Consider the following 27451-nt stretch of genomic DNA (forward strand, 5'->3'; position numbering starts at 1 on the left):
AATAAGTAATTTTTCTGGTGATGACTCTAAATGTTGAAATAGCAGTAAAGCCACATTCATTGATGAAATGACATAAGGGATGGAAAGGGAGGATGGCAGTTTTACAGGTGGGATGATTTTGACCGTTTTTATTTCGGGGGGGGATGCCATCCCCCCTCATCCCCCCTCAACTCGAGTACTGCAACTAACCAACAAAAAATGTATTCCTGAATAATAATCTATCTATCTATCTATCTATCTATCTATCTATCTATCTATCTATCTATCTATCTATCTATCTATCTATCTATCTATCTATCTATCTATCTATCTATCTATCTATCTATCTATCTATCTATCTATCTATCTATCTATCTATCTATCTATCGATAGATAGATAGAGCCTCAGATCAGCTGAAACACTTACTTTATTTAAGTCCAGGTTGAAGACTCACTTGTTCTCAGGTGTATTTGAATAACACTCCAAATCTGCACTGTTTTACTTTTAACTTTAGTTTCAAACACTTGATTACAGTTTAACTACTGTTTTTATTACCAGCAATTGTTCTTTGTTTATTTTAGTTTACATTTTATATCATACTTTTTATTTTTTCTTCTATGTGATGATGTTTAAATATGAAGCACTTTAAATCCCCTTGTTGTTGAATTGTACTTCAAATGACCAAAGGAACAAATGAACGTGCCTAGTAATAATAATACTATAATAAACTGCGATACCCACAGCGACCACACGGGGGCGGCATAGAGCTGAAGTCCGCCCGGAGTCCTGTCTATTTATACCGGAGCCCACGCGTGTCAGGTTCCAGCGACCCTCCGTTGACTCCTTTCTGCCCACCAACCTCGCCATGTTGTCGTTGTAAATCTGTTGCTCCAGTTTTCACACTTTCTACCGCAGATTAAATCTTTCTTGGCGACTGATCCAGCTGTTAAAGTAGCAGGATGTCGAGCGTGTCCTACCACATCTCCAGCCTGTTGGAGAAAATGACCTCCACTGACAAAGACTTCAGGTACAGTGACACGCAGCTGATGAGCAGCCCTGACAATGAGATGACACTTTTTTATTACTTATGTAATCTGTGTCACATTTCACTACACCCTGAACAAGTGTATCTTATTTCCCAAGTAGCTGCTTTCAAAATATAGTTTTCTAGAAAATCTCAGGACAGTCAGAAGTTTTATTTTTAGAAATAAATGCACTATGTTGGCTTTCAGTTAGTTGTTGAATAGAATAGAATAGAATTGAATGTCTTTATTGTCGTTGTACAGGTACAACGAAATTGGATGCAATCTTCTTTAAGGTGCATGGTTTAAAAAAATAAAAATAAAACAACAACAACTATAAAAATGCCTCTTGAATGAATATCTAGAAATAGTTGTCAATTACTGTAGGAACAAATACAATATAACTTCCCATATTCAAATCCCCAAATGTTCAGTTTACCATTGAAGATAGAGGTGCTTTGAAGATTGTGGACCCTTCAGGACCTTTTTGACTTCTGCATAAATATGCGATCAATTATCATCAGACTTCCATACAAATGCTAAAAAAGTAGGATGAAAAACGCTCCCACTCTTTTCCCTTCAGTGGTCGCCACAGCAAGTCTTGGGGTGCCCTTCCTGAGACGTCCCCCACATTCATCCTGGCCAGGAACCCTGTACTATCATAATAAAATAAATCAAAGGTGTTTAATTCCAGTAATGTTTACCTACACCCATCTAAAACACAAGAGGCCTTATAAACCCAGACCTGGGGCCTTATGTACTAAGAGTGCGGCGCACAAAAAACGTGCGTACGCCACTTTTAACGCTCACGGTCGGATGTACAAAGAATTACGTGAATGTAGAAAGTTGCGGTCCTTCACTCACACATCAAGGCTGTTGTACGCACTTTTCTGAGGTTTTGTCCGTTGGCGACACTCACTGGTGATGCAGTGAAGTGCAGAATATGAGGAAACTTAACGTCAACAATAAATTCACGACCACGTGAAGGACATGACAGTCCCGACATCACCAGATAAGTTACACAAGAGTGGAGCTGCAACAATCTCACAATCAACCACATGATCTGAACAAACAACTAGAGGCAGGAGCTCAATGATGGAACCTGCAAATCCCGATTGGCTCCGTTAGAGGAACCTGCTGACGCAGGATCAGGAGCGAGTCCTCAGGCACCAAACTGATCTGCTGGTCCAGGACTAAGACTGGACCATCAGCTGGTTCAGGTACCAAGAGGATCCTCCTGGATCTCTGCCCTGAACTGGACCAGCTGCTCCAGTTCAGACCAACATGATGCTTCAGCTGGAGCTGCTGCAGGTCGGACATCTGTCTGTCGTCATGACGACCGTATGGGATGACTACTGGAGATAAAAGCCAGACCCTAAACATCCCATAACTGTGTCTGGACAGAAATACATTAAAATTAATTTTGAAGCAAAAACCGGTGTTGTGCCAAAAAGTGATTGCCTGTCAGAATCTGATTTCTTCTGATTTGTGGCCGCGGGAGCGCGCACAGCAGCCCGTTGAGCGAGAGCACTAAAACGTCAGATTTCAGATTATGAAGCTCAAGAATGAGATCAAGTCATATTTAGGTAGAAACAACCTTTCATTAACTGTATTTGGCCTTCAATCAATTTTTGGCAGGTAAAAAGACCCATTTTCAGGGGAGAAATCAGATTCTGGCAGGCAATCACTTTTTGGCACGACTCTCCTCCTGCGGATGAAACACTCCGAGTTAGAGCAATTTTGCTCTTTATTTCTCACGTTTGCACCTCGATAATCCCGCCGGCACAAATTGTCTTTATTTCTGCAGCAGAGGAATCAGATCGTAATGCTTCATGTTTTAAATATAAATGTATTTTGTTCACATTGTTATACTTATGAGAGTGGTGATCGCGGACATCCATGTGTAAGACTCAATAAACGTGTAAATTGGTCTTAATCCGTTAGTATAATATGCATGACAATAAAGCAGAACGAGGAGCCGTTTTTCAACTTTACCGCAGTTTTCAACTGCGGTAAACTGTAAAGTGAGCCGTGTTTTTCATCCACCAAAAATTCTGGTGTCGGTTCTTAAAATACAAACAAGAAAAGCAGAGTGTAATGATGCACTAACGCTGCCCATAAACATTAACAAACCCGTACGATGATAATAAAACCAAAACTCTTCACGGAACGCAACGCAAAGCAAAGAACACAATAATGTAGGTGTCAAACTGAATCCCAGAAGGGCCGGTGTCCTGCATGTTTTAGATGTTTCACTGCTTTAACACACCTGATTCTAATTAATCATCGTCACCAACTTGTCATCAAAGTCTGGATAGTTCTGTTGATGACACAGTCACTTGTATCATGGTGCAATGAATCAGGGAAACATCTAAAACCTGCAGGGACACCGGCCCTCGAGGACTGGAGTCCGACACCCAGCTCAGAGCCGATGTTTTTTTTTTTAATTTGTTTTACTTTTTGCACATTTCTTGTTAGGATGAGCAGTTTTTAATGGATAATTATCTTCATTATCATATTCAAACATATTTGAGGGAGGAGACAAGGCGGAGTGTTGCGCTCCCGCATGTGCGCTCAAATCCACGCTGATTGGGATGTACAGAGAAACCTGCGTGGATTTGGGCGCACGCACAGTTTTGTACATATGAATTGTTGCGGTCTTGTTAATTCCACGCACGGATTCACGTTGAAATCCACGCACTCTTAGTACATGAGGCCCCTGGGCTCTTACAGACCTGTAAGTGGCTGGGTTTTTTTTTTTACAAAGTGGGGTTCAGTACTTCCTACCCAAGTATGAAACACATTATGATGTATTGAGGTGGACTGGTGACCTTGCAGGGTGTACCCCTGGTTTTCGCCCGAAGAGGACTGCAATAAAGTCATGACACAATAGAGGGATGCGTTAGCATCGATAATGGATGGATGGATGAAGAGCTATGAATATATTGTTAATGATTAGATTCTGGTCCATGCAGCCTGGAGAAATGTTTGTTTTGTGCAGAACAGCTTAACCTCCGGCACGTTGATGGGTTTCGCTTCAGGAAATTAATCTGTCAGAACGTTGTCTTGTACCTGGCCCTTCCTCTCTTTCCTTATCTCCATCTTCCTGTGCTGGTGTCCGCTGCGTTGGGCATGGCACTTCCAGGTTCATGGCCACAAATGACCTGATGCTAGAGCTGCAGAAGGACAGCATCAAACTGGACGAGGACAGCGAGAGGAAAGTGGTGACCATGCTGCTCAAACTGCTGGAGGACAAGAATGGAGAGGTGCAGAACCTGGCCGTGAAATGGTAAAGCTTCCCTTCACATTTGAAATGTTATTTGATTAATGAAGTAATTTAAACAGGTGGCATTATTCAGTTTTTATGCAAAAAACAACTATTTGTTTATTCACAGTTATTTATATGAAGAGAAGAGTGATAGACCTTTTCCACAAGACAAATGACTCAGCGTGTTTATAGAAGAGATGTGATGATAGAAATGTATATGTAGTTGTTCTCATGTTTTAGTGCAGATCAGCTACCTTTATATTCAAACATTGTTATTTTTTCCATTTAGGAATAAACGAGGTCAAACTAACAACTAACAATATTTGTGCAGGATTTTTGGTTTACAAAGCAAATGATGCAACAAATCCACCAGTTCAGGCTATTTATCTTAAATCAAAGACAATAAAACATTTATTCAAAACCTGACTGTTTTTTCTTTGGTCATTTTGATTTATTTAGACCAGAAATGGCCTGAAAGTTTCCATAAGCAGGTTTAACACTGGTTGCAGCCCCAGACTGGAGTTTATGGGGGGTGTGTTTGGTTTGCAGCCTGGCGCCTCTGGTGAGTAAAGTGAAGGAGCCACAGGTGGAGGCGATGGTGGACACTCTGTGCTCCAACATGACGTCCAGCAAGGAGCAGCTGAGAGACATTTCCAGCATGGGGCTGAAGGCCGTGATCGGCGAGCTGCCGCTGTCCTCGTCAGGTGAGGCTGACCGAGCTCTCAGAGCAGGTGATGGATGGTTTCTAAGGTTTGCTCGGAGACCAACTGTCTTTTATTTTCACCAACAAATCGTAAGGTCTTCCACTCCAACTGTAATCTTCTCAAAAGCACTTAAATGAGCATTACATTCCTGTGCATTTTTAGATTAGATTAGATTCAACTTTATTGTCATTTATTTCATTCAGTGCACTGGAAGCAAAACATTTCTGTTTGCATTCCAAGACATTAACCTTCTCAGGCAGCACTGGTGCAACATAAATTAACAAAAGACTGTATATTGCTTAACTCTACATTTTTGTGAGTGATGTTTCTTTTGAAATCTCCCCATGGGTTCTCGTATTTACACGGGTTGCCAGGTTTGCCTCTCACAGCGAGCGTGTGTAAGAAGATTACCTCCCAGCTGATTGGTGCTTTGGGAAAACAAGAAGACGTTTCCGTGCAGCTGGAGGCCCTGGACATCCTGTCGGACATGTTGGGAAGGTAAATACTGGTCTGACCTCATCCTCGTCCACATGTGAGGTCTTGAGGAGGTGGGTCGGGGAGTGGGAGGGGTTCGGCTTTGTCAGACTTTCTCCAAGGTTCAGTTTGCCATCACATGAGTGAAGTTGACAACCACTTGTTGGGAGTCAGGAGGTCAGTCGCTCCTTCTAAAGGTCTTTAGTGATGAGTCAGAGCATCCGCTTTATTGTCATTTCCCCTGGAAGGTTTCATGGCTGCATCTTAGACAGGTTTTGATAATTCATGCAGAAAAACACTACAGTTTTGTTGTTTTTTTTTCTTTTCCAGGCTTAGCGGTGCACTGGTCAGTTTCCACAGCTCTCTTCTCTCGTGCCTGCTGCCTCAGGTGAGAAGAACCTCGAACAGGCGCTCACTGTGGTGTTAAAAACAAATCAAAGTAAGCAAGTGCACCCCTCCATGGTAGCGCAATTAATAAGATGTATCAATTTTTCTTAATAATCATGTTTTAGTACTTACCATAAGATTGCTGACGGTTAAACATCATTTGTTAACATTAATAAGGCTTAATAAGGGCTAATATTGTATCAAAACATATATTTTTGTATAGAATATATATATATATATATATATATATATATATATATATATATATATATATATATATATATATTAATTATTGTATAGAATATACTTCCGAGTGTCTTTATAGACGATAAGCCTTCCATTTTCATAAAAGGCATAAAGATAATACAAATAGACATGATTGTACAAATGGTTGATGGAGATTAGAGTAACTGTTAATTCTGCAGGTATTAAGGATCAATAACTCGGTGAGGTGGGGTGCAGGGACCGTTTAGAGGGTTTTATGCTGGAGTTGAACACAGCTCAGGGGGTGCACGTACATTTATGGCGTAAAAAGAGCAATGTCAGGCAAGCATTTAAAATGATTTGTGGGCAGGTTGATAGAACACTAGAACACTGGAGACAGACGTAAGAAAAACCTTTTAAAAAAAAAAAACAAGGAAAGAGCGAAAGTAGCGCATCTATGAAATCCAACTCTCTCAAAGGAGGGAGGATAAACTGTACACGGACAAAAACCACAGGAACCAAACATGTGCTGTGAGGAAATGAACAGATCCCAGTCGGCCAACTGTGCACGATGCGTCTGCAGTACAAACACCAAGATGGTGTAGATGTTGGGGAAAACCCTCTCACATGCACGTGAGCGGTCTCCTGTATCCTGTAACGCAGTGGGCCACTCATGGTGGTTACCTAACCGGCTTCATGTTGTACCGTAGCATAATCGCTTAGATAGTATACTGCATACTAACGACTGCTGTACCGGTATGAAGTACATACTGGGTACTGGATGTGGCCCTGGTAACGGACTCAAATGACCCGAGGGCTGATGAGATACAGGTGAGAACAATCGAGACATCTCAGGCAGGTACAGCAGAGGGGGTAAAAGCAGACATCACTCATGAGAAGTAAAGTCCTTCAAAAACAAACAACAAAAACAAGAAAATAAGCAAATACCAGCTAAACCGGCTAAAAGGTTTTATAAACGGATTAATAAGAAACTATTTTACTGTACTTTATTTTGGTTTTTCATTTTTCTTCCGGCCAACTCAAATAGTTACATCTTTATCTGTTTGCGGTCCGTCAGCTAACCAGCTCCAGAATGGCGGTAAGGAAGCGCAGCATCCTGGCTCTGGGTCACCTGGTGCCGTGCTGCAGCCCCGCCCTCTTCTCACAGCTGACCGAACATCTGCTGAAGGAGCTGGGGAAGAGCCCGCCCACTTCCATGACCAGGACGTACATCCAGTGCCTGGCGACCGTCAGTCGGCAGGGCGGCCATCGAGTTGGTGAGACCCGGCGCTTCAGCCTACTCCAGATTTACTCCATATAAAATGACGATTCGCCAACTTTTATACCGCTGAAGGTTCTGATACATGCTAACCAGAACCAGATGGACTAGACCGGACTGTACTGATACATTTATGTGTCTTTTTTTTAAAGGTAAATTGTAAGTTGGCTCTTTTTTTGCAAATGAGCAACTGGAGCTTTGGCGCTTGTCTGACTTTATATTCAGTATTAACGTGTGAAGACATCAGTGTTTACCTCACATCACAGATAAGTCGATCTGCATCCACAAAACTCCTCTTGCTCATCCGTGCTGAAAACAGGCTAAAAACTGTTTTAATTCGCTTTTTAGCAGGTTGTTATTATTGTTAAAGCAATGTACAACATTTGAAGACGTCCCTGCAGTCTTATTATGTGCAGAAAGTCGCTGCATAGAAGCTGAGAATAAAATCAACACGACCTGCTGCTTTATCTACGTTTTTGTTTAAAGGTGACCTATTATGAAAAACATGTTTTTTCTTGTTTTAACATATATAAAGTGGTCTCCCCTCACCCTGCCAGCACAGGGGAGACAAAATACCATGAATTTCTGCAAGCTCTCTGACCCCCGCCGGACTGAGTCCCCAGTGTCACGTGGCCTTTTTTTGAGCCATTCTGAATCTGCGCCTAGGGTGACGTCACCATAGGCGCTCATTTCCATAGGTTCAGCCTCCGCTGCTGAAACCACGCCCACAACCAGCTCTCTGGCTCTGGCTGGAGCGGTCCATCCTTCAGCCAGTCGGACGCGGCGCCGCAGCGCCGCGGATCCAGGTTAAATCATGCAGGTTCCCGGGTGATTTGGGAGCTGGGTCCTCGGGGGTCTGTCCCAGGCTGGACCAGCTTCACCCTTCGAGATTTTCAGGCAAATCTGTCGGTTTGATCCCCGGTAACGGGCGATGCGCCGCGGATGCGCTCCGGAGCGGATCTGTGCGCCCGCCGTGGAGTTGCGGCGCCCGTCGCGCAGCATCCGCCGGGCAGATCCGGCTGAAATTCCGCTGGTCGGTCCCCGGGAGTCCCTGCTACCAGTCCAGGCCGGTTCCTGCGGTCCCGGCCGGTGGGAACCGGTCATATTTCCCGGTTAAAGCCGCGGTGATGCGCGCTGATCCAGCAGCGCTGATCCAGCAGCGCTGCTCCCGGGTGCCTGGCTTGGCTCCGTGGCCAGCGTTCAGACTTCGCCGGGCAGATCCGGCTTAAATAGTGCATAAATGTTATTTATATACAACTCATATTTTATTTTTTTAACAATAAAGTTGCCATTTGTGAAAATTCAGTGTTGTATTTATTTACAGGCTCGGGCTGCTCTGGCGGAGCAGGTTTATTCTCCTCCCCTGCTACACGTCATTCAGGGAGCCAATCAGCACAGAGCCTCATTATCATACCCCCCCCTTCCCTAAAAATGAGGCGCAGAAAAAGAAGTTAGAAGCGGTAAAACTAGTGACAGGGCCCACAGGCTGGATTTATGATTTATGTAGAAAAAACAAGCTTTAGATTGTTTTTAAGACATTCAAGGCCTGTTTAAAATATACATTAAATGCCATAATAGGTCTCCTTTAAAAGATAATTCTGGTAATTCTCTATGATAAAAGCTTTACACATCAGAAAAAGACACGTAACAACCCAGAAGAGGTAAATATGAGGCAGAATGATGCATCTTTTGACCAACCACAGAAACCGCATCAGCTGTCACTTCTGCAGCAGATCAAACTCTGTTTGTGAGGGTCAAAGTCATCGGGGGTGTGTGGGTGTCATGATAACTGCAACAAACCGTGTGAAGTTTTTAACATGAAAGCATATTAACGTAGAGTCGGTTTAAAGCAGCACAACGTAACTTTCAGCTTTTCTAAGTTTGGCGGCATCTTTTGGACAAAAGCGGTAGTGCTTTACCAGAAAGAACACTACGTTTCCCATGAGCACCAGCGCGTACTGCCGGAAAACTCCTGTCCCGTCGCGTGCATAGTTTTGAGAGAGACGGGACGCTTTTCTGTTTCAACAAGTGAACAGACGGAACGCAAAAAAAAAGATGTTAAACTGCTGGAAAGGAACTGGAATTTACCGGGATACCTTAAACAAGGAAGCCAGGGAGCGGTATATGGAGAAAATAATGATTATTAACGGTCTGGATCCATATGAAATCCCTACTGAAGAATGGAGCTCCTCGTCGGAGCTGCACTCTTTAGAAGGATTTACTGCCGCAGTTCTGCAGAACCACCGTGGCTACCTTGTTTAGGAGTGTTTGGCAGCTGCTTTGGTAAATGTTTGACTCGCCATGTGTTTCAATAAATTAGTATAATAGTACGATATACAGTACATGTTTTGTATTACTCTTACTTTTCTTTTCTTTTTTTTTGACTGCTTTGAAGAGGCTCCGAGGCGTGAGCAATATTTTTTTTCCCTCGTGAGTTTATTTTTTTCCTCTGCAGCTACAAATCAAATAGTTAATATTTTTTCCTCAACAAAATTAATCGCACCGCAGAGAGCTGGCCAGCAACTGCGTTTAGCTGGAGAAGTGGGGAATAAAACCCGTTTGAATGATCCGACCCCGGTCTGTGAGTGTTTGTTTGTGGTTTAATAAACCCGTGTTTTGATCAGACGCCCGTCTGTGTGCGTGTTTGTTTGTTTACTGAGGAACGTTATGTTTGGTCGGACTCGTTAAAGCCGCGATCCAACCGAGCCGACGACTCTTTTACTCTTTTAATTTGTTATCTCAGATAATTGGCCGGCCTCCGTGGTTCTGCCTCCGAGCAGGAAAGCGGTGAAAAGTTAAACCATTATTGATCTTTTCCCCACGTCTGTTGTGTGTGGAGCTGCTGCAGCCACAACGCAGCAACGGGTTACCAGCTTCTGCGGAGCTGCGCTCCAAGCCCCGCCCATTTTCGTCTCGACTGCGAATCGGGAAGGAGGGGGAAGTGACGTATGCGGTAAAGCAGTCAAAGCCGTAAAAATGTGTAGTTTTTTAGTGTGGCAGGGTTCCTACCATACTCCTCAAAGTTACATAGTGCCAGTGAAGGTGATACAGACCCCTCAGATCATGACAGAGGTGTCATTAAACCTGTTGGAAGTTGATGTACCATCACAATGACTCTGGAAATATTAGATTAAGGTGGAAAAGTTACATAGTGTCGCTTTAGGTAACTGTGTTTTCTGCTCTGCAGGTGAACATCTGGAGAAGCTGATTCCCCTAGTGGTAAAGTTTACGAGCGTGGAGGACGACGAGCTGAGAGAGTATTGTTTTCAGGCCTTCGAAGCTTTTATACGCAGGTACACACACACACACACACACACACGCACACACGCACGCACACACACACACACACACACACACACACACACACACACACACACACACACACACACACACACACACACACACACACACACACACACACACTAGAGCAACAAAAGGAATACAACGATAAACTTTCCTCCTCTTCCAGCTCTACCTTTAAGTCTTTGTTGTTGTTGTTGTTTTGCAGGTGTCCGAAGGAGATGTCACCTCACGTCGCCACGGTGACTCAGCTCTGTCTTAAATTCATGACCTTTGACCCCAACTACAACTATGATGACAACGAGGAGGAGGAGGAGGACAGCATGGACATTGAGGATGGAAATGATGAAGGTCTGTGGTCCGTCGGCTCTTTCCCTTCTGTGTCAAACAATGAAGACGTGACAGGAGAACCTTTAAATGTCTTTAAAAATGTCCTTCTAACATTACAAGTGCTTCTGCATGACGGCTGGAGAAGCTGAGGAATTAAACCGGCAACCTTCTACTGTCTTGCATCTTGCATGGCATATTTAGTTGATAATTTGAGGAGCATGTGGTTAGTTTCTCAAACTAAAGTTGAACAAGTGAAGTTTTTGTCTCTGATCTTCTCGTCTTTAGAGTTTAGAGTTCAGGGGACATTTCTAATATCAGAAGTTCTTATTTCTTGAACTTATATCTAGTTTGGTCGGTTTATTAAAAAAGTTGTACACTTAATGAATAGAAAGTATATTAACAGTAAAGTGGCTGAAATGTGCTGTTGATTTAGTTTATTTTCCTCATCTCGTGTCGTGACTGTCCTCAGAATCGGACGACGAGTACAGCGACGATGACGACATGAGCTGGAAGGTGCGGCGCTCCGCCGTCAAGTGCCTGGAGGCGTTGATCGCCACGCGCAGGGATCTCCTGCTTTCCTTCTACACCTCCATCTGCCCCGCCCTGCTGGCCCGGTTCAAGGAGCGCGAGGAGAACGTGAGGGCCGACGTCTTTGCCGCCTTTTCCATGCTGCTGAAACAGACCCGGACGGGTTCAAGCCACCACTCTCTCATCACGACTCGCGTGGACCCGGCGTCCAGCAGGGAGCAGGAGCCGGCCGTCGCGCTGCTCAAGAAACAGGTGAACAATCTGAGGTTACAGCTAGTGTTGTTTTTGTCAGCCTGTTTCAATTATAGTTTTAGTTTAGTCTTTGGGTCAAGCTATCATTTTAGTTTTTATTAGTTTTAGTCACGTTCATTCTCCTTTTAGTCGTGTCAAGTTTCAGTCGACTAAAAGTCTGAGCATTTTAGTCTTATTTTAGTCAGAATTGTCCGGGACCATTTTGTCACATTTTAGTCAAAGATTGTATTTAGCCAAACCCATTTTACAATTCAAACAAGGTTATTTAATTATTATTATATTATTGTTACCTTATAGACTCAAGAATACATTTATTCCAGATACAGAAGACTCTTATTTGAGTTTACAACATATTTATTTTTCCGCATTTCTCCCCGTCTTTTTCTTTTCGGACGACACATTGGGTTTTCTTTTCCACGTCTATGTAGGAAAGTGTATCCAAAGATGGTTTTTCTTCTTCTCCCAGCCCCAAGAGAAGATCCCTGCGTTTCTCTATGTAACTTTGTTTTTAATTGATGTAAACCCAGAGCTCTGCGTTAACGGCATCAGCCTCTAACCTGCAGCTGCATCTTCTGGATCTGATTCCCCGCTGCAGCGACTGGGATGGAGGACTAACGTCACCCAGCAGAACTAAACCAGAGGAAACTACTTAAAAATGGAGATTAAGGATCTTTGTTAGAACATTTCGTCTCGTCTCCTTTTCGTCAATGAAAATTAAGACACATTTTATCAGTGTTTTTATTTTATAATCTACATTTTAGTTTACGTTTTTATTCGTCTACGATATTGCATTATATATTTAATTATATTTAGTCATAATTTTCATTGAAGAAAGCAACTTAAGTTAAAGGTCTTAAAAGCCTTATAAGACGCTGACGTATAATTTACAACTGCATTTTTGCAGAAATTCGTATCAAGTTAAACTTCTTTTGCATCCACTAAGCGCTGCAGTCAGTCTGCAGTGAGCTGGTTTAATCTGTGTGAAGGCTGTAAATGTGTAAATGTAAATGTGTGTGTGCCTCCAGGTGCCGGTGATTGTGAAAGCTCTCCACAGACAGCTGAAGGAGAAGAGCGTTAAATCTCGGCAGGGCTGCTTTAGCCTGCTCACCGAGCTGGCTCACACCGTCCCCGGAGCCCTGGAGGAGCACATCCCTGCCCTGATACCCGGTACGTGTCCCTGCACACCGTAACACAGTTGGGGTCAGACTAACGTAGCACAAGCGCCACATCCTGCTCATTCCTTTCTTGCGCTCAAAGTAGAAAAAGCTTCCAACATTTTTTCTTTTCCCTCATTTGCTCTATTACCTTTTATTTTCTCGCTTCTTTTCTCCCACCTGCTCCTGTCTTTTTTTTCTCTCCGTCCTTCAGGCATCGTCTTCTCCCTGACAGACAAATCCACCTCCTCCACCATGAGGATTGACGCTCTCTCCTTTTTTCACGTGCTCCTGCTCTCCCACCCGCCTCATGCCTTTCAGGCTCTCATGCAGGTTCTCCACGTCTCTTTGAATGTTTTCGGTTTTAAATGTTCTTATTGCCGCATTGAGGAAGTTTACTCTTTAAAACTTTGATTTGCAGTCGTCTTTTTCATTTACATTTGCGTGATTAAACTCCACCGCCGTCATCTTCAGTTCTGCATGAAAAACAGGTCCCATCTCTCCGAAGAGCTTGCTCCAGTGGTTCACCGGTCGTCTCTGTCCTGTGCCACCCTGCAGGTGCTCCTGCCCGCCGTTTTGGCCTGCGTTGACGACTCTTTCTACAAGATCACGTCGGAGGCTCTGCTGGTCACCCAGCAGCTGGTCAGAGTGATGAGGCCGCAGGGACAGAACGCCACATCTGCAGGATTTGATCCCAAACCCTTCGTCAAGGAGGTACAAGAGTTCACGGCTGCTTTCACTGATCTGTTCTGCTTTAGTTTGAATGTATGTCAAATATTATTAACCTTAAGGGAGGAAGTTGAATTAATATTTCTTTATTTATTGTTTTGGTTCTAATTTTAACTACCGTATTTTGTGGACTATAAGCCGCTACTTTTTTCATAGGTTTCCAACCGTGCAGCTTATACAAAGGTGCGGCTAATCTGTGGATTTTTCTTCCACCGCTCGGGCGCTCTAACCGGAATTAGAATAAAAACTAAGACAAAATAAATGCAAAGAAGAATACGCTACTTCTTCTTTAGCAGATAGAAGTAGGTAGAAGCAGATTTCAAACAGATAAATAGATAAATAAATACCGGTTATTTTCTCTTGGTTCTGTCCAGTTTTAATCAGCAAAGTTAGTGCCGTGTTAAAAGAGACTGTTAGGAAAGGATCTATTTAGGTACAAACATGTACATCATTTACAGTTCAAAATGGTTCTGTACATCTAGTAAATGTCTAATCTAACAACATAAATATTTGCGGCTTGCATATCTTTTTTTTTAAATCGAGCGGATGCGGCTTATATACAGGTGCGGCTTATAGTCCAGAAAATACAGTATTTATAGATGTTAGAGTTTATTCTTTATAAATGTCTATGAGTTAATAAATCGGTTGTTTCTGGTGTCTTCTTCAGGAAGACACCAGCGAGGGATTTGTGTCACTTGACCGTTTTTGAGGAGCGGTGAAGAGAAAAAGCAGCTAGTAAATTGCATGAAAGGCAGATTATAAAACAAGTGAAGTGTGTGATCTCACTTTTGCTGATGAATGAATTGAAGCTCTTTGGTTTGTGGTGCTCGGGGTTCAAGTGAACTTCCTCTGAACGGTCACTGAGGGAGTGGCTCGGCTCTCCAGGCGGCCGCTGCTGATGCTCGGCATCAACGGGAGCCAGTTCAAGTGTTTTGGGTAGGGAATGTTTCCAGTCGTGTCCGAGGGGAGGTGTTGTGAACACGTCCCCCGCTGGGAGGCCATGTAGCAGAACCAGGACTCAGTTATGTCTCTTGGCTTGTTTGGAAGGAGCTGGAGGAGTTGAGCTGGGGAGGAGCAGCTCAGGAGACGTCACGGAGAGACGGAGGGATGGTTGTCACCACGGTTACCAAGCTGACCACATCATGGTCCAGTTTAAGAAAAGAATAGGAGTATAATTATCAATATTTGGTACGAATATTCATCGATTTTGAAATAGTTGATGGTATTTTTAAAGCGGGTATAGATAATGGATGGATGACGGTATTTTTCATGTTCAAAATGTGATTTTACACATTTTTGCACATTATTTATCCTGTTTTTTTTTACATTTTAATATAATATACTTTTTCAAATTTAACACACTATTATTACTACTTTCTATTTCTGTCTTTCTGTTTATATAATCTGAGGAGCGAAGGTGAAGCAGGTGTTCAGTTATTCTGTTTTTACTGGAAAAGTAACACGTTTAAAGGTGTTTCTTCGTTGTGGGGACGTCCTGTTCCAGAAGTACAGCCAGGTGTACAGTCTCTGCTCTCTGGGTTGCAGTTTACACCCCCAGGTAATTTTCCTCAGGTGATGTGACCGTAACCGGGTCTCGGTCGCTGTTTCCTGCTAAAATGTCCAGTTTGTGGGGACGATGGCGCCTCCTGCTGTCACAGGTTCCGGCATCCCCGGTGTGGGACAGGATGTTGATGTTCCCCCAATGTCCGTTTTCTGATCTCGATGGCTTCCCCCGATCCAGCGATGGCGTTTACTGGTTGACTTTGGTGTTGTCCATGACGAGGGTTGCAGTGGTTGGTTACGGCTGATTTCACGTTTGTTTGTCCGGCTGTGTCTTTTGTTTGTGCTCCTGTTGCAGGCGGGTCAACTGGATCAGTCTAGTTTCTTCCTGTTAGTTTAGAGCATCTGTGTGAGATGTTCTGGTGAGGAAATCTGGGTTTGCAGTCACCTGACGTGCGTCTCATTGCTCAGATTTTGTTATATTCCGGTGAAGTTTCCTGATATTAAAAACAGTAACCATGTTTGGTTCTAGTTTCTCTTCCTGCCGTCAGTTTCCCCAAACTGAACCTCAGCATTACTTTGGCCGGCTTCGAGGTCATTTCATGGTTTATTCCCCAAAAATGGGAGTATCTGTTATTGTTTACATTCTTTTATGCTGCACTTAATTAATATTTTGTTCCTGTCCCTTCACTTATTTTTCTTGGATTAGCTGCAGTTTGGGTCCAGATGTGTTTTGTTTTGTCACCTGTTCTTCATCAAGCATTGTTTTCCCCGAGGTGTTTTCTGTGACTATGAAGCGGCTCAAGGCGACGGACATCGACCAGGAAGTGAAGGAGAGAGCCATTTCCTGCATGGGTCACATGGTGTGTCACCTTGGTGACCACTTGGGGGCGGAGCTGCAGGGAGTCTTAGCCATCTTTCTGGAGAGATTAAAGAACGAGATAACGAGACTGACGGCGGTTAAGACCATCACTCTCATCTCTGCGTCCCCTTTAAAGGTCCGGCATGACATATTTACGTATGAAGGACACATTATTTCTCTCTTTTCCGATCAAAGTAACTTAATTCCCTCTCCAGATTGACCTGTCACCCATCCTGCCGGAGACTCTGTCTGTGTTGGGCTCCTTCCTGAGGAAGAACCAGCGGGCGCTGAAGCTCGGGACGCTGGCGTGCCTCACGGCGCTGGTCACTCATCACGGCGCCAGCATCAAACCTGCAGCTCTGGAGCCCGTGCTGACCGAGCTCCCGCCCCTGGTGGATGAGACGGACATGCACGTGTCACAGGTGTTTTAAATTGTGTTTTTTATTGTTATTTTATTCTGCATGTAAAGCACCATGTGTTGCATTTATATTGTATGATTTGGTGCTATACAAATATATAAAGTTTTAAGTTTTTTTTTAAGGTACTGCCCCGCTTGGAGCGCAGTCAGCCCCACGTGGGTCACGTCCTTTACCGCCGCTGCAGCTATGACCTTTTTTCTACAGAAATGTGTGACTCGTGCAAACAGCAAAATCCTCCACAGCAGTCATCGTAGACCAGAACAGCTTTAGAAAATGTTCAAATGTTTGCAAGTAGATGTCAGCTTTAGTCATGTTTGGGTAAAAAGATCAAAGCATGGGTCGACCCTAGGGACGTCTTTCTTGGTTAAAACACAAAAACACTCTTGGATTCTGATTATTAATGTTACAACTTTAAAGTCCAGTCATTAAGACTTTTGAAGGAACGTCCACTGTGCACGAGTGATGACGCGTGCAGTCACAGTCTCCCCCCATATTTTGTTGCGTGTTGGCTTAAAAATGGTGTATTTTAGCCTCACGCTGGTTTTAACTTTGCTATTTTGGATCAATAAAAAAAAATCTAATTCAAGCAGAAAGATTAGATTAGATTAGATCTTTATCGTCCTTGCTATATAACAACGAAATTAAAAGTGTCATCAGTCAGTGCTAAAAAACAAACAGATTAATACCATAAAACACTTTCACACAGCATAAAATAAAACAATAACTGATTAAAACCAATAAATAATTAAAAATAGCCTACACATGCATACAATCCCTCAGTTACAGTTTGTTTTTGAGTAGATTGAGTTTTGTTACAGCTGTAGGATAAAAACTGTCTCTGAATCGGGTTGTTCTAGTTTTTATTGCTCTGTACCGTCTACCTGAGAGCAACAGTGCAAACAGAGAGAGTCCAGGGTGAGAAGTGTCCTGTGATCTGTTTTACCTTTTTAAAAAAGGGCCTTTGAGGGCGTAGAGGGCAGCCGATTAGTTTTCGGGCTGTATTCACCACACTTGTAGAGTTTTCCTTTGAGCAACCGTGCTGGTGTACCACACACAGATGCAGGACGTCAGTAAGCTCTCTATGGAGCACTTGTAGAAAGACACCAGCAGTTTGTCCTTGATATTGTGTGTAGAAAGCTGCAGAAACATAAACTTTGAAATATCTGACTCAGGATAAATCCAACATGTTTTCAATAGATAAAATGGCTCTGTGTCGATAGGTCACATGTCCCATAACCGTAACCAACCCCCAATAATCCCAATAATCCCTAGACCGCTTTCCATAGAAATTGAAGGGGAAGCGATCGAAGCGAGCGATTTGGATGTCCGCCGTAAATGTTTGGAGCCTTATAAAAGCAACGAATTATAACAATGGTAACAACAATGGTAACAAAAGTCATTGTAGACTTTAGGTGGTGGATCAGTGGATTAAAGGGGGACATATTGTGGAAAATCAGCACTTAATTGTGCCTGAGATGATGTGTTTGGGTGTAAGACGTGACAAAACATCTCTGTCGTCTTTGTTCGGGGTGATTTACGCCTGGGAAAATGTAGAGCGGTGCTGATGTGCAGGGGGCTGAAACGTCACATACCCAGATCCGAGCTCAGTCAGCTGATATTCAGGCTTTCCCATCATTGTGCACCCCCCCCCCCCCCCCCCCCCCTCTCCTCTAGAGGGATTGAAGGAGGAGATAAAAAAAAATCACTTTTAAAGTGATTTCTACTTTAGGTTAAAGGACAAAGCCATCACTCGAAGTTAGTGCCTTTGATTCTTGACAGGACTGTTTAGGTTTTTATGAGAAAAACCATTGAAAATCTCCCAAACATGGAGCATATTATCATCACCCATTTCAAATAATGGTCTATGTCCTATTTTTTTCAAGTTTTTCAGGGCACAGAAAAAGCTTTTTTTTGTGATTGATTTTTTGTTCAGTTGACATAAAATATGACTTAGGCCATTACTTTAACCCCATAATGCCTTATTTATATGCAATACATGAATTTCTGAGACCTCCATATACCACTCCCATAACCAAATAAAAAAAAAAGTTTTATACAATAAAGTAAAACTAAAAAAATGAAACAATTAGCAAAAGAAATATGTAAAATGACATGATGTATTCAGAGTGATAAAAAAAAAAATTTTAATCTGTGAAAGACAAGTTTGAGGTTTATTTAAATTAAGTATTTTCAGGCATCAGAGGTTAAAGGGAAAGTTCTGTTTTTTACAACCTGGACCTTATTTCTGGCATTTTTTATGGTCGTATACTCACCCAGAAACGTTTGGTGTCATTTGGAGTCCTTCGGAAGATATTAGGAGTTTTGTGCGAGCCGCTTCTCCATATAACGGTAGTGGACGGGGCACAGCGGGACACAGACCATGCAGCATCTAAATAACACATTATTGCCGCGAAACTCGTTCATTTCTTTTATGAATCACTAGATCTGCTTCTGGGCATCTTCCATGACCTGTTGTCTACATCCGGGGCTGTGTGTGTAACAAATAAATCAGTTTGTAAACAAGACCTCTGACCTGCATGACGTCATCTCTGTGCGCGCGTCCCAGACACAGCTCCGTGTACAGCTGGAGTTCGCTACTGTTAGTTTACTGTTAGTTATTTGAAACATGTCTGAATATTTGTCAAATTCTGAGGTTGTGGACGACGACTTTGAATATGATGGACGTCCTTACCGTTTTGAGCCAGAGTATACGTTAGCAAAGTCTAGATGTACCTGTCCGGAATGCGCGCACAGAGATGACGTCATGCAGGTCAGAGGTCTTGTTTACAAACTGATTTATTTGTTACACACACAGCCCCGGATGTAGACAACAGGTCCTGGAAGATGCACAGAAGCAGATCTAGTGATTCATAAAAGAAATGAACGAGTTTCGCGGCAATAATGTGTTATTTAGACGCTGCATCGTCTGTGTCCCGCTGTGCCCCATTCACTACCGTTATATGGAGAAGCGGCTCGCACAAAACTCCTAATATCTTCCGAAGGACTCCAAATGACACCAAACGTTTCTGGGTGAGTATACAACCATAAAAAATGCCAGAAATAAGGTCCAGGTTGTAAAAAACGGAACTTTCCCTTTAAGCTGTTTTCTGATAATGTTTCTCTGTGAATGGGGCGTCGCAGGACTGTGAAGGAATCAGCGGCTGAACTGAACACTTTGAACAGATATTTATAGATGTCCTGCTGGACTTCCCGCCCTGTCTAGGTCTCCATCACCTTGCTGACGTGCATGGCCAAAGCCTACCCCTCGTCCCTGGCTAAGATCAGCTCCTCGGTGCTGCCGGGAGTCTTCCGGCTCATCCACTCCCCTCTGCTGCAGGGCGGCGCGCTGGTGGCCATCCTGGACTTCCTCCAGGCCCTGGTCCAGTCCAAGGCCAGTAACCTGGGCTACAGGTACGATGGAGTCGACCCACATCTTTAAAAAAGCTTCAGTGTTGGTTAAGAGTTTTCTCCTGGGAAAGTTGTTCAGCGCTGAGAAGTGATGACAGCGTGTTTTTAGTGTTTGTGTTGAACCATGGAGGAATGTAATTATAATAATGATCAGGTAGTTTCAGAGCTGACGTTGCAAAGAGCGATTTATAACCTAGGAATTCTGCATCCTTCCAGACTGTAAACAGCTTTTATTTCTCCAAGTAACACAAACACCTTCCAAAACCCACAGAGCTGATTAGAAGCCGTTGCGTTAGCAGCGTGAAACTGGACCCGGGCTGGCGTGGCGTCAGCAGTCCTGATTAAACCAAATCTCCATGCGGACATGTCTGCATTGTTATAGTTACAAAATTAATATTGACGAGATCACGACATTTTTAAGGGGAACTCCGCAAATTGTAGAGATAAGGATCAGCCTGCTAATCATAGGCAGTAATACTCAGTCTGGTGAAAACGTTTTCTGCTGCTCTGCAGGAGCTTGTCAAAATAAGGCTGAGTCAGCTGCTTTTCTGTTGATTTGAGGAGGAAAAAAACAACAAAAACAAAGCAGGCTGAAGCATGAGCAGTCCGTATCTTACATATAAGCTAGCCGTTCTTGACCTGAGCTCAGCTCCTCAGCCGAAGGTTCCCACTGTCCTTGTGGGAACCCTCTGTGACATAAATCTGTTATATTTTATGGGATCGGGGTTGAGAGTCTTCTTTGACACATGTACTTATATCTCTTGATCTTTGGATCTGTGATGACGGGAACGTGAAAACACCAGATTTAAATCCCATCAGCTCTCTTTATATAAATACCCTCATGAAAGGGCGGTCTCCTTGCTTTCATCATGTCCCTTCGTCTTCATTTATCTAAAATGTTTATGACACATGTGTCAGCGTGTGACCAGATCTGTGTTACAGTACAAATAACTTGCATATGCAAGGCTTTTAGGGGGCTTCAGTGCCCACATTTCATATCAAGATTTATATCTTGGTATGACGTCATTTTCCTGTCCCCTCTTATTGTTTAGTTTGTGCACAATGAGACATCGTCTTTGCTTCACTGCAGGCCCTTAATGCTTCTTCCTCTCCTCCGCAGCCAGTTGCTGAAGTCGCTGACGGAGCCGTTTCAAGGCTCCAAGTCCTCCGCAGACGGCAGCGGCCTCCACCGGCAGTCGTACCACTCGGTTGCTCGCTGCGTGGCCGCTCTGTCGTCAGCGTCTCCCAAAGATACGCCAGGAACTGTGTCCAGCCTCATTCAGCAGGTGCTTCACCCGCTGCACGACGTTACTTTATGAAATCTGAAGTGACATGGGGTTTCAATCAAGTGACAAGTAATTTAACCTTCCTAAAAAGGTTTTTTTCACCAAATGTCATATTTTATGCATCCATTGCCCTAATCACATTATTACCACCTCAGGCCCTGCAGCAATAAAAGGTTTCACCCCAACATCTGTGTTTTGTGCAGCACATTTGCACATTAAAACCTAAAAATTATTAAATGGTCTATGTACTTTAATTGCCACGGTAACAGTTAACACAGAGTTACAAACACAAATGTTATTTTGGTTTGTGTTTTCAGAACAACATGAGTCTACGTGTCGTTATTTCTGGTTTTGACACCAGTGATGTAGATGCGACCAGCGAGTTGGTGTCTTTAAGTTCTCCTGTCGTCCTCCAGGTGAAGAATGCCGGGTCTCCGGAGTCCGCTCGCGTCCTGGCTCTGCTGTGTCTGGGCGAGGTGGGGAGGAGCGGCAGTCTTGGAGGCAGCAAGGAGGTGCAGGGGGTCATCCTGGAGGCCTTCTCCTCCACCAATGAGGAGGTAAGGCTCCGGGCCTGGTTCCAGGTCTGCAAGCAGATGTTACTTTTAGCCTTAAGTTGTAGTTTCAGGTAATGACGCTTAAAAATGTGTTAAACAACGCACGGAAAATATGAAACGACATGTTTTTTTGTTTCATGAACGAATAAAATGTATTCTAATATTGAATTCTGACCATTTTCTTTCTTTTTTTTTTACATGAGCTCTACCTTTTTATGTATAGTACCGCAATTCCCAACAACAGCCTCTTTTAAAAATATTTTAAATAAAAGTTAGGACACTGTAAACTGTAAAAAAGAAATAAATTATTACAATTATTTGTAAATTTCATTCACAGGACTCTCCCACTCCTGTAGATGCAGTGTGCAGTTAAACATGGTCTTGCTGACACAGGCAAGACCTTGCCTGTTTCTCTGAATCCTCTTAATACCTCAGAGATGCAGGCTTTTTATTTTTTGCAATAAGTTTTTTTCTGGATTTTTTAAATTTTATTTCGACAGTGGACAATTATTTTAGGAAAAAATGTAAATAAAAGAGACTTAATGAGGAAATAAAAGAAGGATAAGGTATTCGATGTGGGCCAACCATGAACAAAAAAGGTCCAAACAAAAGGTTTCCCTAACCCTAACCCTTTCTCACAAAGTAAGCCTTTTGTTTTAATTGTGAACAGCGGAGATGTTGTCTCTGTTTCCAGGTGAAGACGGCGGCCTCGTGCGCTTTAGGCAGCATGGCCGTCGGCAGCCTGAGCGAGTACCTCCCCTTCCTGCTCAAAGAGATCTCAGCTCAGCCACGGAGGCAGTATCTCCTCCTGCACTCCCTCAAGGAAGTCATCAGGTGGGTGATCGCTGATCTGGCCGGCTGTGATCCACGTGATGCTCTCTGTAAGCAGCCTCTGCTGCGCTTGGATGATCCTTTCTCCTTTATCTTTCCGTTGTACTTCCTTCCCTTCTTCCTTTTTTGCCCCCCTGTCCCTCTCTCTGGCCAGTGCCTGTCCGGCCTCTAGTCTCTCGCCACATGTGGAGTCTATCTGGTCTCTGCTGTTTCAGCACTGCGAGTGTCAGGAGGAAGGAACCAGGAACCTGGTGGCCGAATGTTTGGGGAAGCTGACGTTAGTCAACCCGGCGCAGCTTCTGCCCAGACTCAAGCAGCAAATTAAAACCGGTACGATGCCCCTTCAGGTTTATTTTCATCAGAATCAGAATCAGAATCATATTTATTTGGCCAAGTCAGGTCAAACAAGACAGGGAGTTTGACTCGGTTATTTTCGCTCGCTGTACAGTAAACAGTAAATAGGCAAATGATAGCTCTTATTAACATATACAGTATACAATTTTAAAAAAAAAGCTATTTGTCCAGATTTAAGACGTATTACTATTGTTTTTTTAATTTAAATTTTACTAGAGGTACATTACTTATTTTTACATTTATTACATTTTCCCAAAGCCCTGACCAAATCATAGCTGAACATTTTTGATGCTTGTTTCAGCCAACATTGAATCAACCTCCGTTGTTTTGTATAAAACTAAAATAACCGGTTGACTGTTGTTGTTCATGTAAATCCGTTACATCAACTCGAGGCGCGTTTTTAAATGCTTTAATTCACCTTTCCACGTGTTTTCCACTCAGGTTCTCCTCTAGCTCGCAGCACAGTGGTGACCGCCATCAAGTTCACCATCGTGGACCATCCCGCTCCCATAGACTCACTTCTGAAAGACTGCATCGGTACGAAATTATGAACAAAAACATGCTTTTATTTTCATTTACTTTTCATTAGAGGCATCAGAGGAGTCTTAATGTGAAAATATGGTCAAAAAAAGTATTTTTTTGGTGCTGAACTTGTACTGTGAACGTGCATTATTGTGGTTCAAAGCCATTTATTCAGCATTCAATGATGTATATCATTTAAGCTTATCATTTTATATAAGTAACATTTTAATCCCTAAAAGACTGAAGATTTAAAAAGGTGGAATAAAAAAGCATAGTGGAGTCTAAAGCAGGGATTTCTGTGGGACAGGAGACTTCCTGAAGACCCTGCAGGACAAGGACATCAATGTGCGGCGAGTGGCGTTGGTGATGTTTAACTCGGCGGCTCACAACAAGCCCTCCCTGATCCGCGGCCTCCTGGGAGCCGTGCTGCCTCACCTCTACAAGGAGACCCAGATCCGGAAGGACCTCATCAGAGAGGTGCGTTGACTGACGGAGAAGCGTCACGTGTTGCTGTCTCAGCGCTCTGTGCCAACGTGTCGATCTGCATAAACAGGTGGAGATGGGCCCGTTCAAACACACCGTGGATGATGGCTTGGACGTGCGTAAAGCAGCATTTGAGTGCATGTACACGCTGTTGGACGGCTGCCTGGAGGGACTGGACGTCCTGCAGTTTCTGGATCACGTAGAGGAAGGACTCAAAGACCACTATGACATCAGAGTGAGTTGAAAACACATAAAAATTAGTTATTTCTATCACCAAAAAGAAACATAACACCATCTATAATAATGAACCGTTTTTAAATACAGTAATCCCTGGTTTTTCACGGGGGTTACGTTCCAGAAAGAACCCGTGATAGGTGAAATCCGTGAAGTAGCAACCCTTATTTTTTACTATTATACAAGGCTTCAAATTGTGGAGATCAGCACCGCCCCACCGTGCCCGAGTAACTGGATTTGAACGGGAAGAAATGAAATATGATTATGAAAAAAAATACAAAAAGTACAGTAGGGCAAATTGTGACTGAAGTATTTCACTGCTCTTCTGATTGCCGCTGTATCCTGACTTTACTCCGCTCTGCAGCGTGTTTCCTCTAAAGCCTGCGGTGCAGGTGTGTTTTTTCGAGAGCAGAACATAGTTATGGGTAGTTGTTGCCGACATGCCACCATCGATTATATCTGAGAACTGTAATGAACGATTCATAAAAAGGGTCCCGTTCTTGAGCTGCTCGCTTAAGTTCATTGGTCATTCTCAGCATTGTTGCTAAGAGACCAACGTTACTGACACAGGAAGTGAAGAAGTGAGGAGACTGTTTAGCCAATCAGAACACACAATGCAAATCCGTTAAGTAGCGAGCCCGTGAAAGGTGAACCGCGTTATAGCGAGGGATTACTGTAATCTGTTATTGAAATTTCTCCACCAAAAATTTGAATTTTCTTTTTTTTTAATTGAATAATTTCTGTAAATGTGGCATTGGCGTTATTGAAATGAAAGACCAGCGATTCAAAATGATTTTCATATAGAAGTTTTTTTTCTGAAATAATGGTGGTTAGTTAGTATTTTAAGCTTGACTCTGGTTATCCGTCCATTAAATTCCACTGAGCAGTTTTTGGGTTGCAGAGGCAGCAGAGACGCCCCGATCTTCCTCTCCCCAGACCTCTCCTTGCTCAGGCCCTCAGTCACATCTCCCCTCAGTGGTGTCCACCTGAACCAGATGTCCAAACCACTTCAGTTGGTTCCTCTTAACGTGGAGGAGCCGTGGCTCTACTCCGAATCCCTCCTGGATGACTGAGTTTCTGACCAGACCTTGCGACCACAGATGAAAGTGTGAACAAAGATTAACTGAAAGAAGAAAACAAGTTTATCTGCATCACAACCGACCAGACCACTAAAGTATACAGTGCCCCCCCCCTTATTTTTGTATTTGTGTTACCTTACAATTGTGTCATACTCTGACAATAATGCACACATTTCATCCTGACTTTGTGTTCGATTTGCAGAAAAACTTCAACCAGATTGTAAAAGAACTGGATCACTGAGAAGTTACACATGACTTGAATTCTTGCTTTCTTGACTCAGACTTGAGTTTTTGTCTTTATACTGCAGATGCTGACCTTCTTGATGCTCGCCAGACTGGTCTCCTTGTGTCCCGCGGCTGTTCTCCAAAGACTGGACCGGTTGATTGAGCCTCTTAAAGCTACATGCACCACCAAAGTGAGAACGCACAGATGCTGAGTCTTATTATGAAATCTTTATGTCTAGGATTTATTGAAATGCAAAGAAACATCATTGTTATAACATCTGCACCCCCCATGCCTGTAGGTGAAGGCCGGCTCTGTGAAGCAGGAGTTCGAGAAGCAGGAGGAGCTGCGGCGCTCGGCCATGCGCGCCGTCGCCGCCCTGCTGGCCATACCGGAGGTGGAGAGGAGCCCCAGCATGGCCGATTTCGCCAATCAAATCCGATCCAACGCTGACATGGCATCCATCTACCAGAGCGTCCAGGGAGGGGAGGGGGGTGGCGTCGGATCCACAGAGAGCATGGATTTTAGCTAGACCAAGGATACCGGGAGGTTTTTAAATGATTTTTTTTTAATTATAGGTTGAAATACAGTACAGGTCTTTGTCTGAAATCAGGCAAACGTTTCGGTTTAGATTGTAAAGTACACCGGATTTTTAAACCAACGTTGGGTGTTCTACTTCTGTTTGATGTGAACTTCCTCCACAGCAAAACTCTGTTTTTTTTAAATAAGCAGATATAAAGGATTAAATGGACTTCAACAGAACACTGCTTTAGCTTTATTTTGTTTTATTTCCCAGACGAATTGTGTTAAATGTACATAAAATGAAGGAGCAACTGTGCAGCCTGTGGTATGTGAGCTAGTTTGTGAAATCTGGGACCTCGCTGCTGCACCTCTCTGTCCGGCAGCGCAGAATCCACATGGCAACGGTCCAACTCCTCTCCTTTACACATATACGACTCCACAACAACACCATCCTTACGTCTGCAGATGACACAACAGTAGTTGGACGGATCACTGAGATGAATCTGGCAGAGCGGTGAGCTGACAACAAGCTGACTCTTCACTAAAAGAGCAGTTGAGTTGAGCAGTTGAGACCGAGATATTCACCTGCCGCTGAACATAAATGCAGATGAGGTGGAGAGAGTCTACAGTTTCAGGACTGCACACGCACACGTAACAGCACGCACACACGCACACACACAGATAAAAATAAGTACAGCAAAGACTATTATGCTGAGAAGTCTCAGAAAAGTTAACAGCTACTGGTGTCCTTTAATCTCTCCACCACAGAGTTTTCCCACTTTTGCCATCCTGAACTGGTACAGTAAGAAAAAAAGGGAGACAGCAGTTACAAAAACTGTACACAAATGATCAGTACACAGCTGCTTGATCTGGAGGACACACACACATATACACACGCGCGCACCACAGTATTAAACATTCTTCTTTTGAGCAATCTTTCCTGTTAATTATTTACTTGACGACTTGTATTAAGCATGATAAGAAAAAAGGAACTTCCCACATCTATCTACCTATCTATCTACCCATCTATCTATCTATGCTTTGCTACGTTGACGTGTTTCTCAGGAAGGAAGTGTGATCAGAGTTTAAATTGTTTATTTAGTAGCTCACAAAACCCTACGGCAACATTAAAAAACACAACTTAAAAAGTCATTTATTTTCTTAACATGACACAAAACTGCAGCTCAATACTATAATTTTGATTTAGTTTATTTTGAGCTAGTTTTTGAATGATTGTTAAATTTCTGATTGCTGTAACTGATAAACGTTTAAGTTATGAAAGCAATTTGATTTAAATGATGATGCAGCTTTGACCCTTTGATCCATGATATATGAAATAATAGAAAGTGTAAATTGTTTATAGATTGAAGTTCTGTCTTTAATAGGTTTCTAATCAGTATATTCTTGTATCTGTATGAATACATTGGATAATATTCTTTTTCTATTTATTGTATTTTTAAAAGATTTTTACCAAAAAGTATTCAGTTGTATAAATCAATTTAAATTTGTTTAAGTTTCTTTAAATAAAAGATTCTACACAAAACAAAAAGAAAAGAAAGCAAA

At 43.0% G+C, this 27451-nt stretch overlaps 1 protein-coding gene across 1 annotated transcript; it reads left to right on the forward strand.

Moving 5' to 3' along the window:
* The first annotated feature begins 834 nt into the window (after window positions 1-834).
* On the forward strand, window positions 835-26204 carry cand2 (cullin-associated and neddylation-dissociated 2 (putative)). Its single transcript, XM_061727034.1, has 24 exons — window positions 835-1007; window positions 4148-4291; window positions 4820-4974; window positions 5349-5472; window positions 5779-5836; window positions 7118-7316; window positions 10506-10611; window positions 10827-10969; window positions 11418-11728; window positions 12754-12895; window positions 13097-13215; window positions 13441-13596; window positions 15888-16109; window positions 16189-16395; window positions 19616-19803; window positions 20921-21086; window positions 21503-21643; window positions 22335-22474; window positions 22626-22801; window positions 23267-23362; window positions 23655-23824; window positions 23901-24065; window positions 25452-25559; window positions 25668-26204. Exons 1-24 carry the CDS (start codon window positions 940-942, stop codon window positions 25896-25898), a joined length of 3735 nt encoding a protein of 1244 aa, XP_061583018.1. The 5' UTR covers window positions 835-939; the 3' UTR covers window positions 25899-26204.
* Window positions 26205-27451: the final 1247 nt, after the last annotated feature.

The sequence above is a fragment of the Cololabis saira genome, chromosome 8, assembly GCF_033807715.1.
Source record: "Cololabis saira isolate AMF1-May2022 chromosome 8, fColSai1.1, whole genome shotgun sequence".
NCBI classification, from domain to species: Eukaryota; Metazoa; Chordata; class Actinopteri; order Beloniformes; family Belonidae; genus Cololabis; species Cololabis saira.

Bases quoted from the DNA above. Each gene is read 5' to 3' on its own strand.
- cand2 (XM_061727034.1), top strand. From the start codon at position 940: ATGTCGAGCGTGTCCTACCACATCTCCAGCCTGTTGGAGAAAATGACC. The intron at 11,729-12,753 runs GTGAACAATCTG...GTGTGCCTCCAG, and splicing joins TCGCGCTGCTCAAGAAACAG to GTGCCGGTGATTGTGAAAGC. The intron at 24,066-25,451 runs GTGAGTTGAAAA...TTTATACTGCAG, and splicing joins AAGACCACTATGACATCAGA to ATGCTGACCTTCTTGATGCT.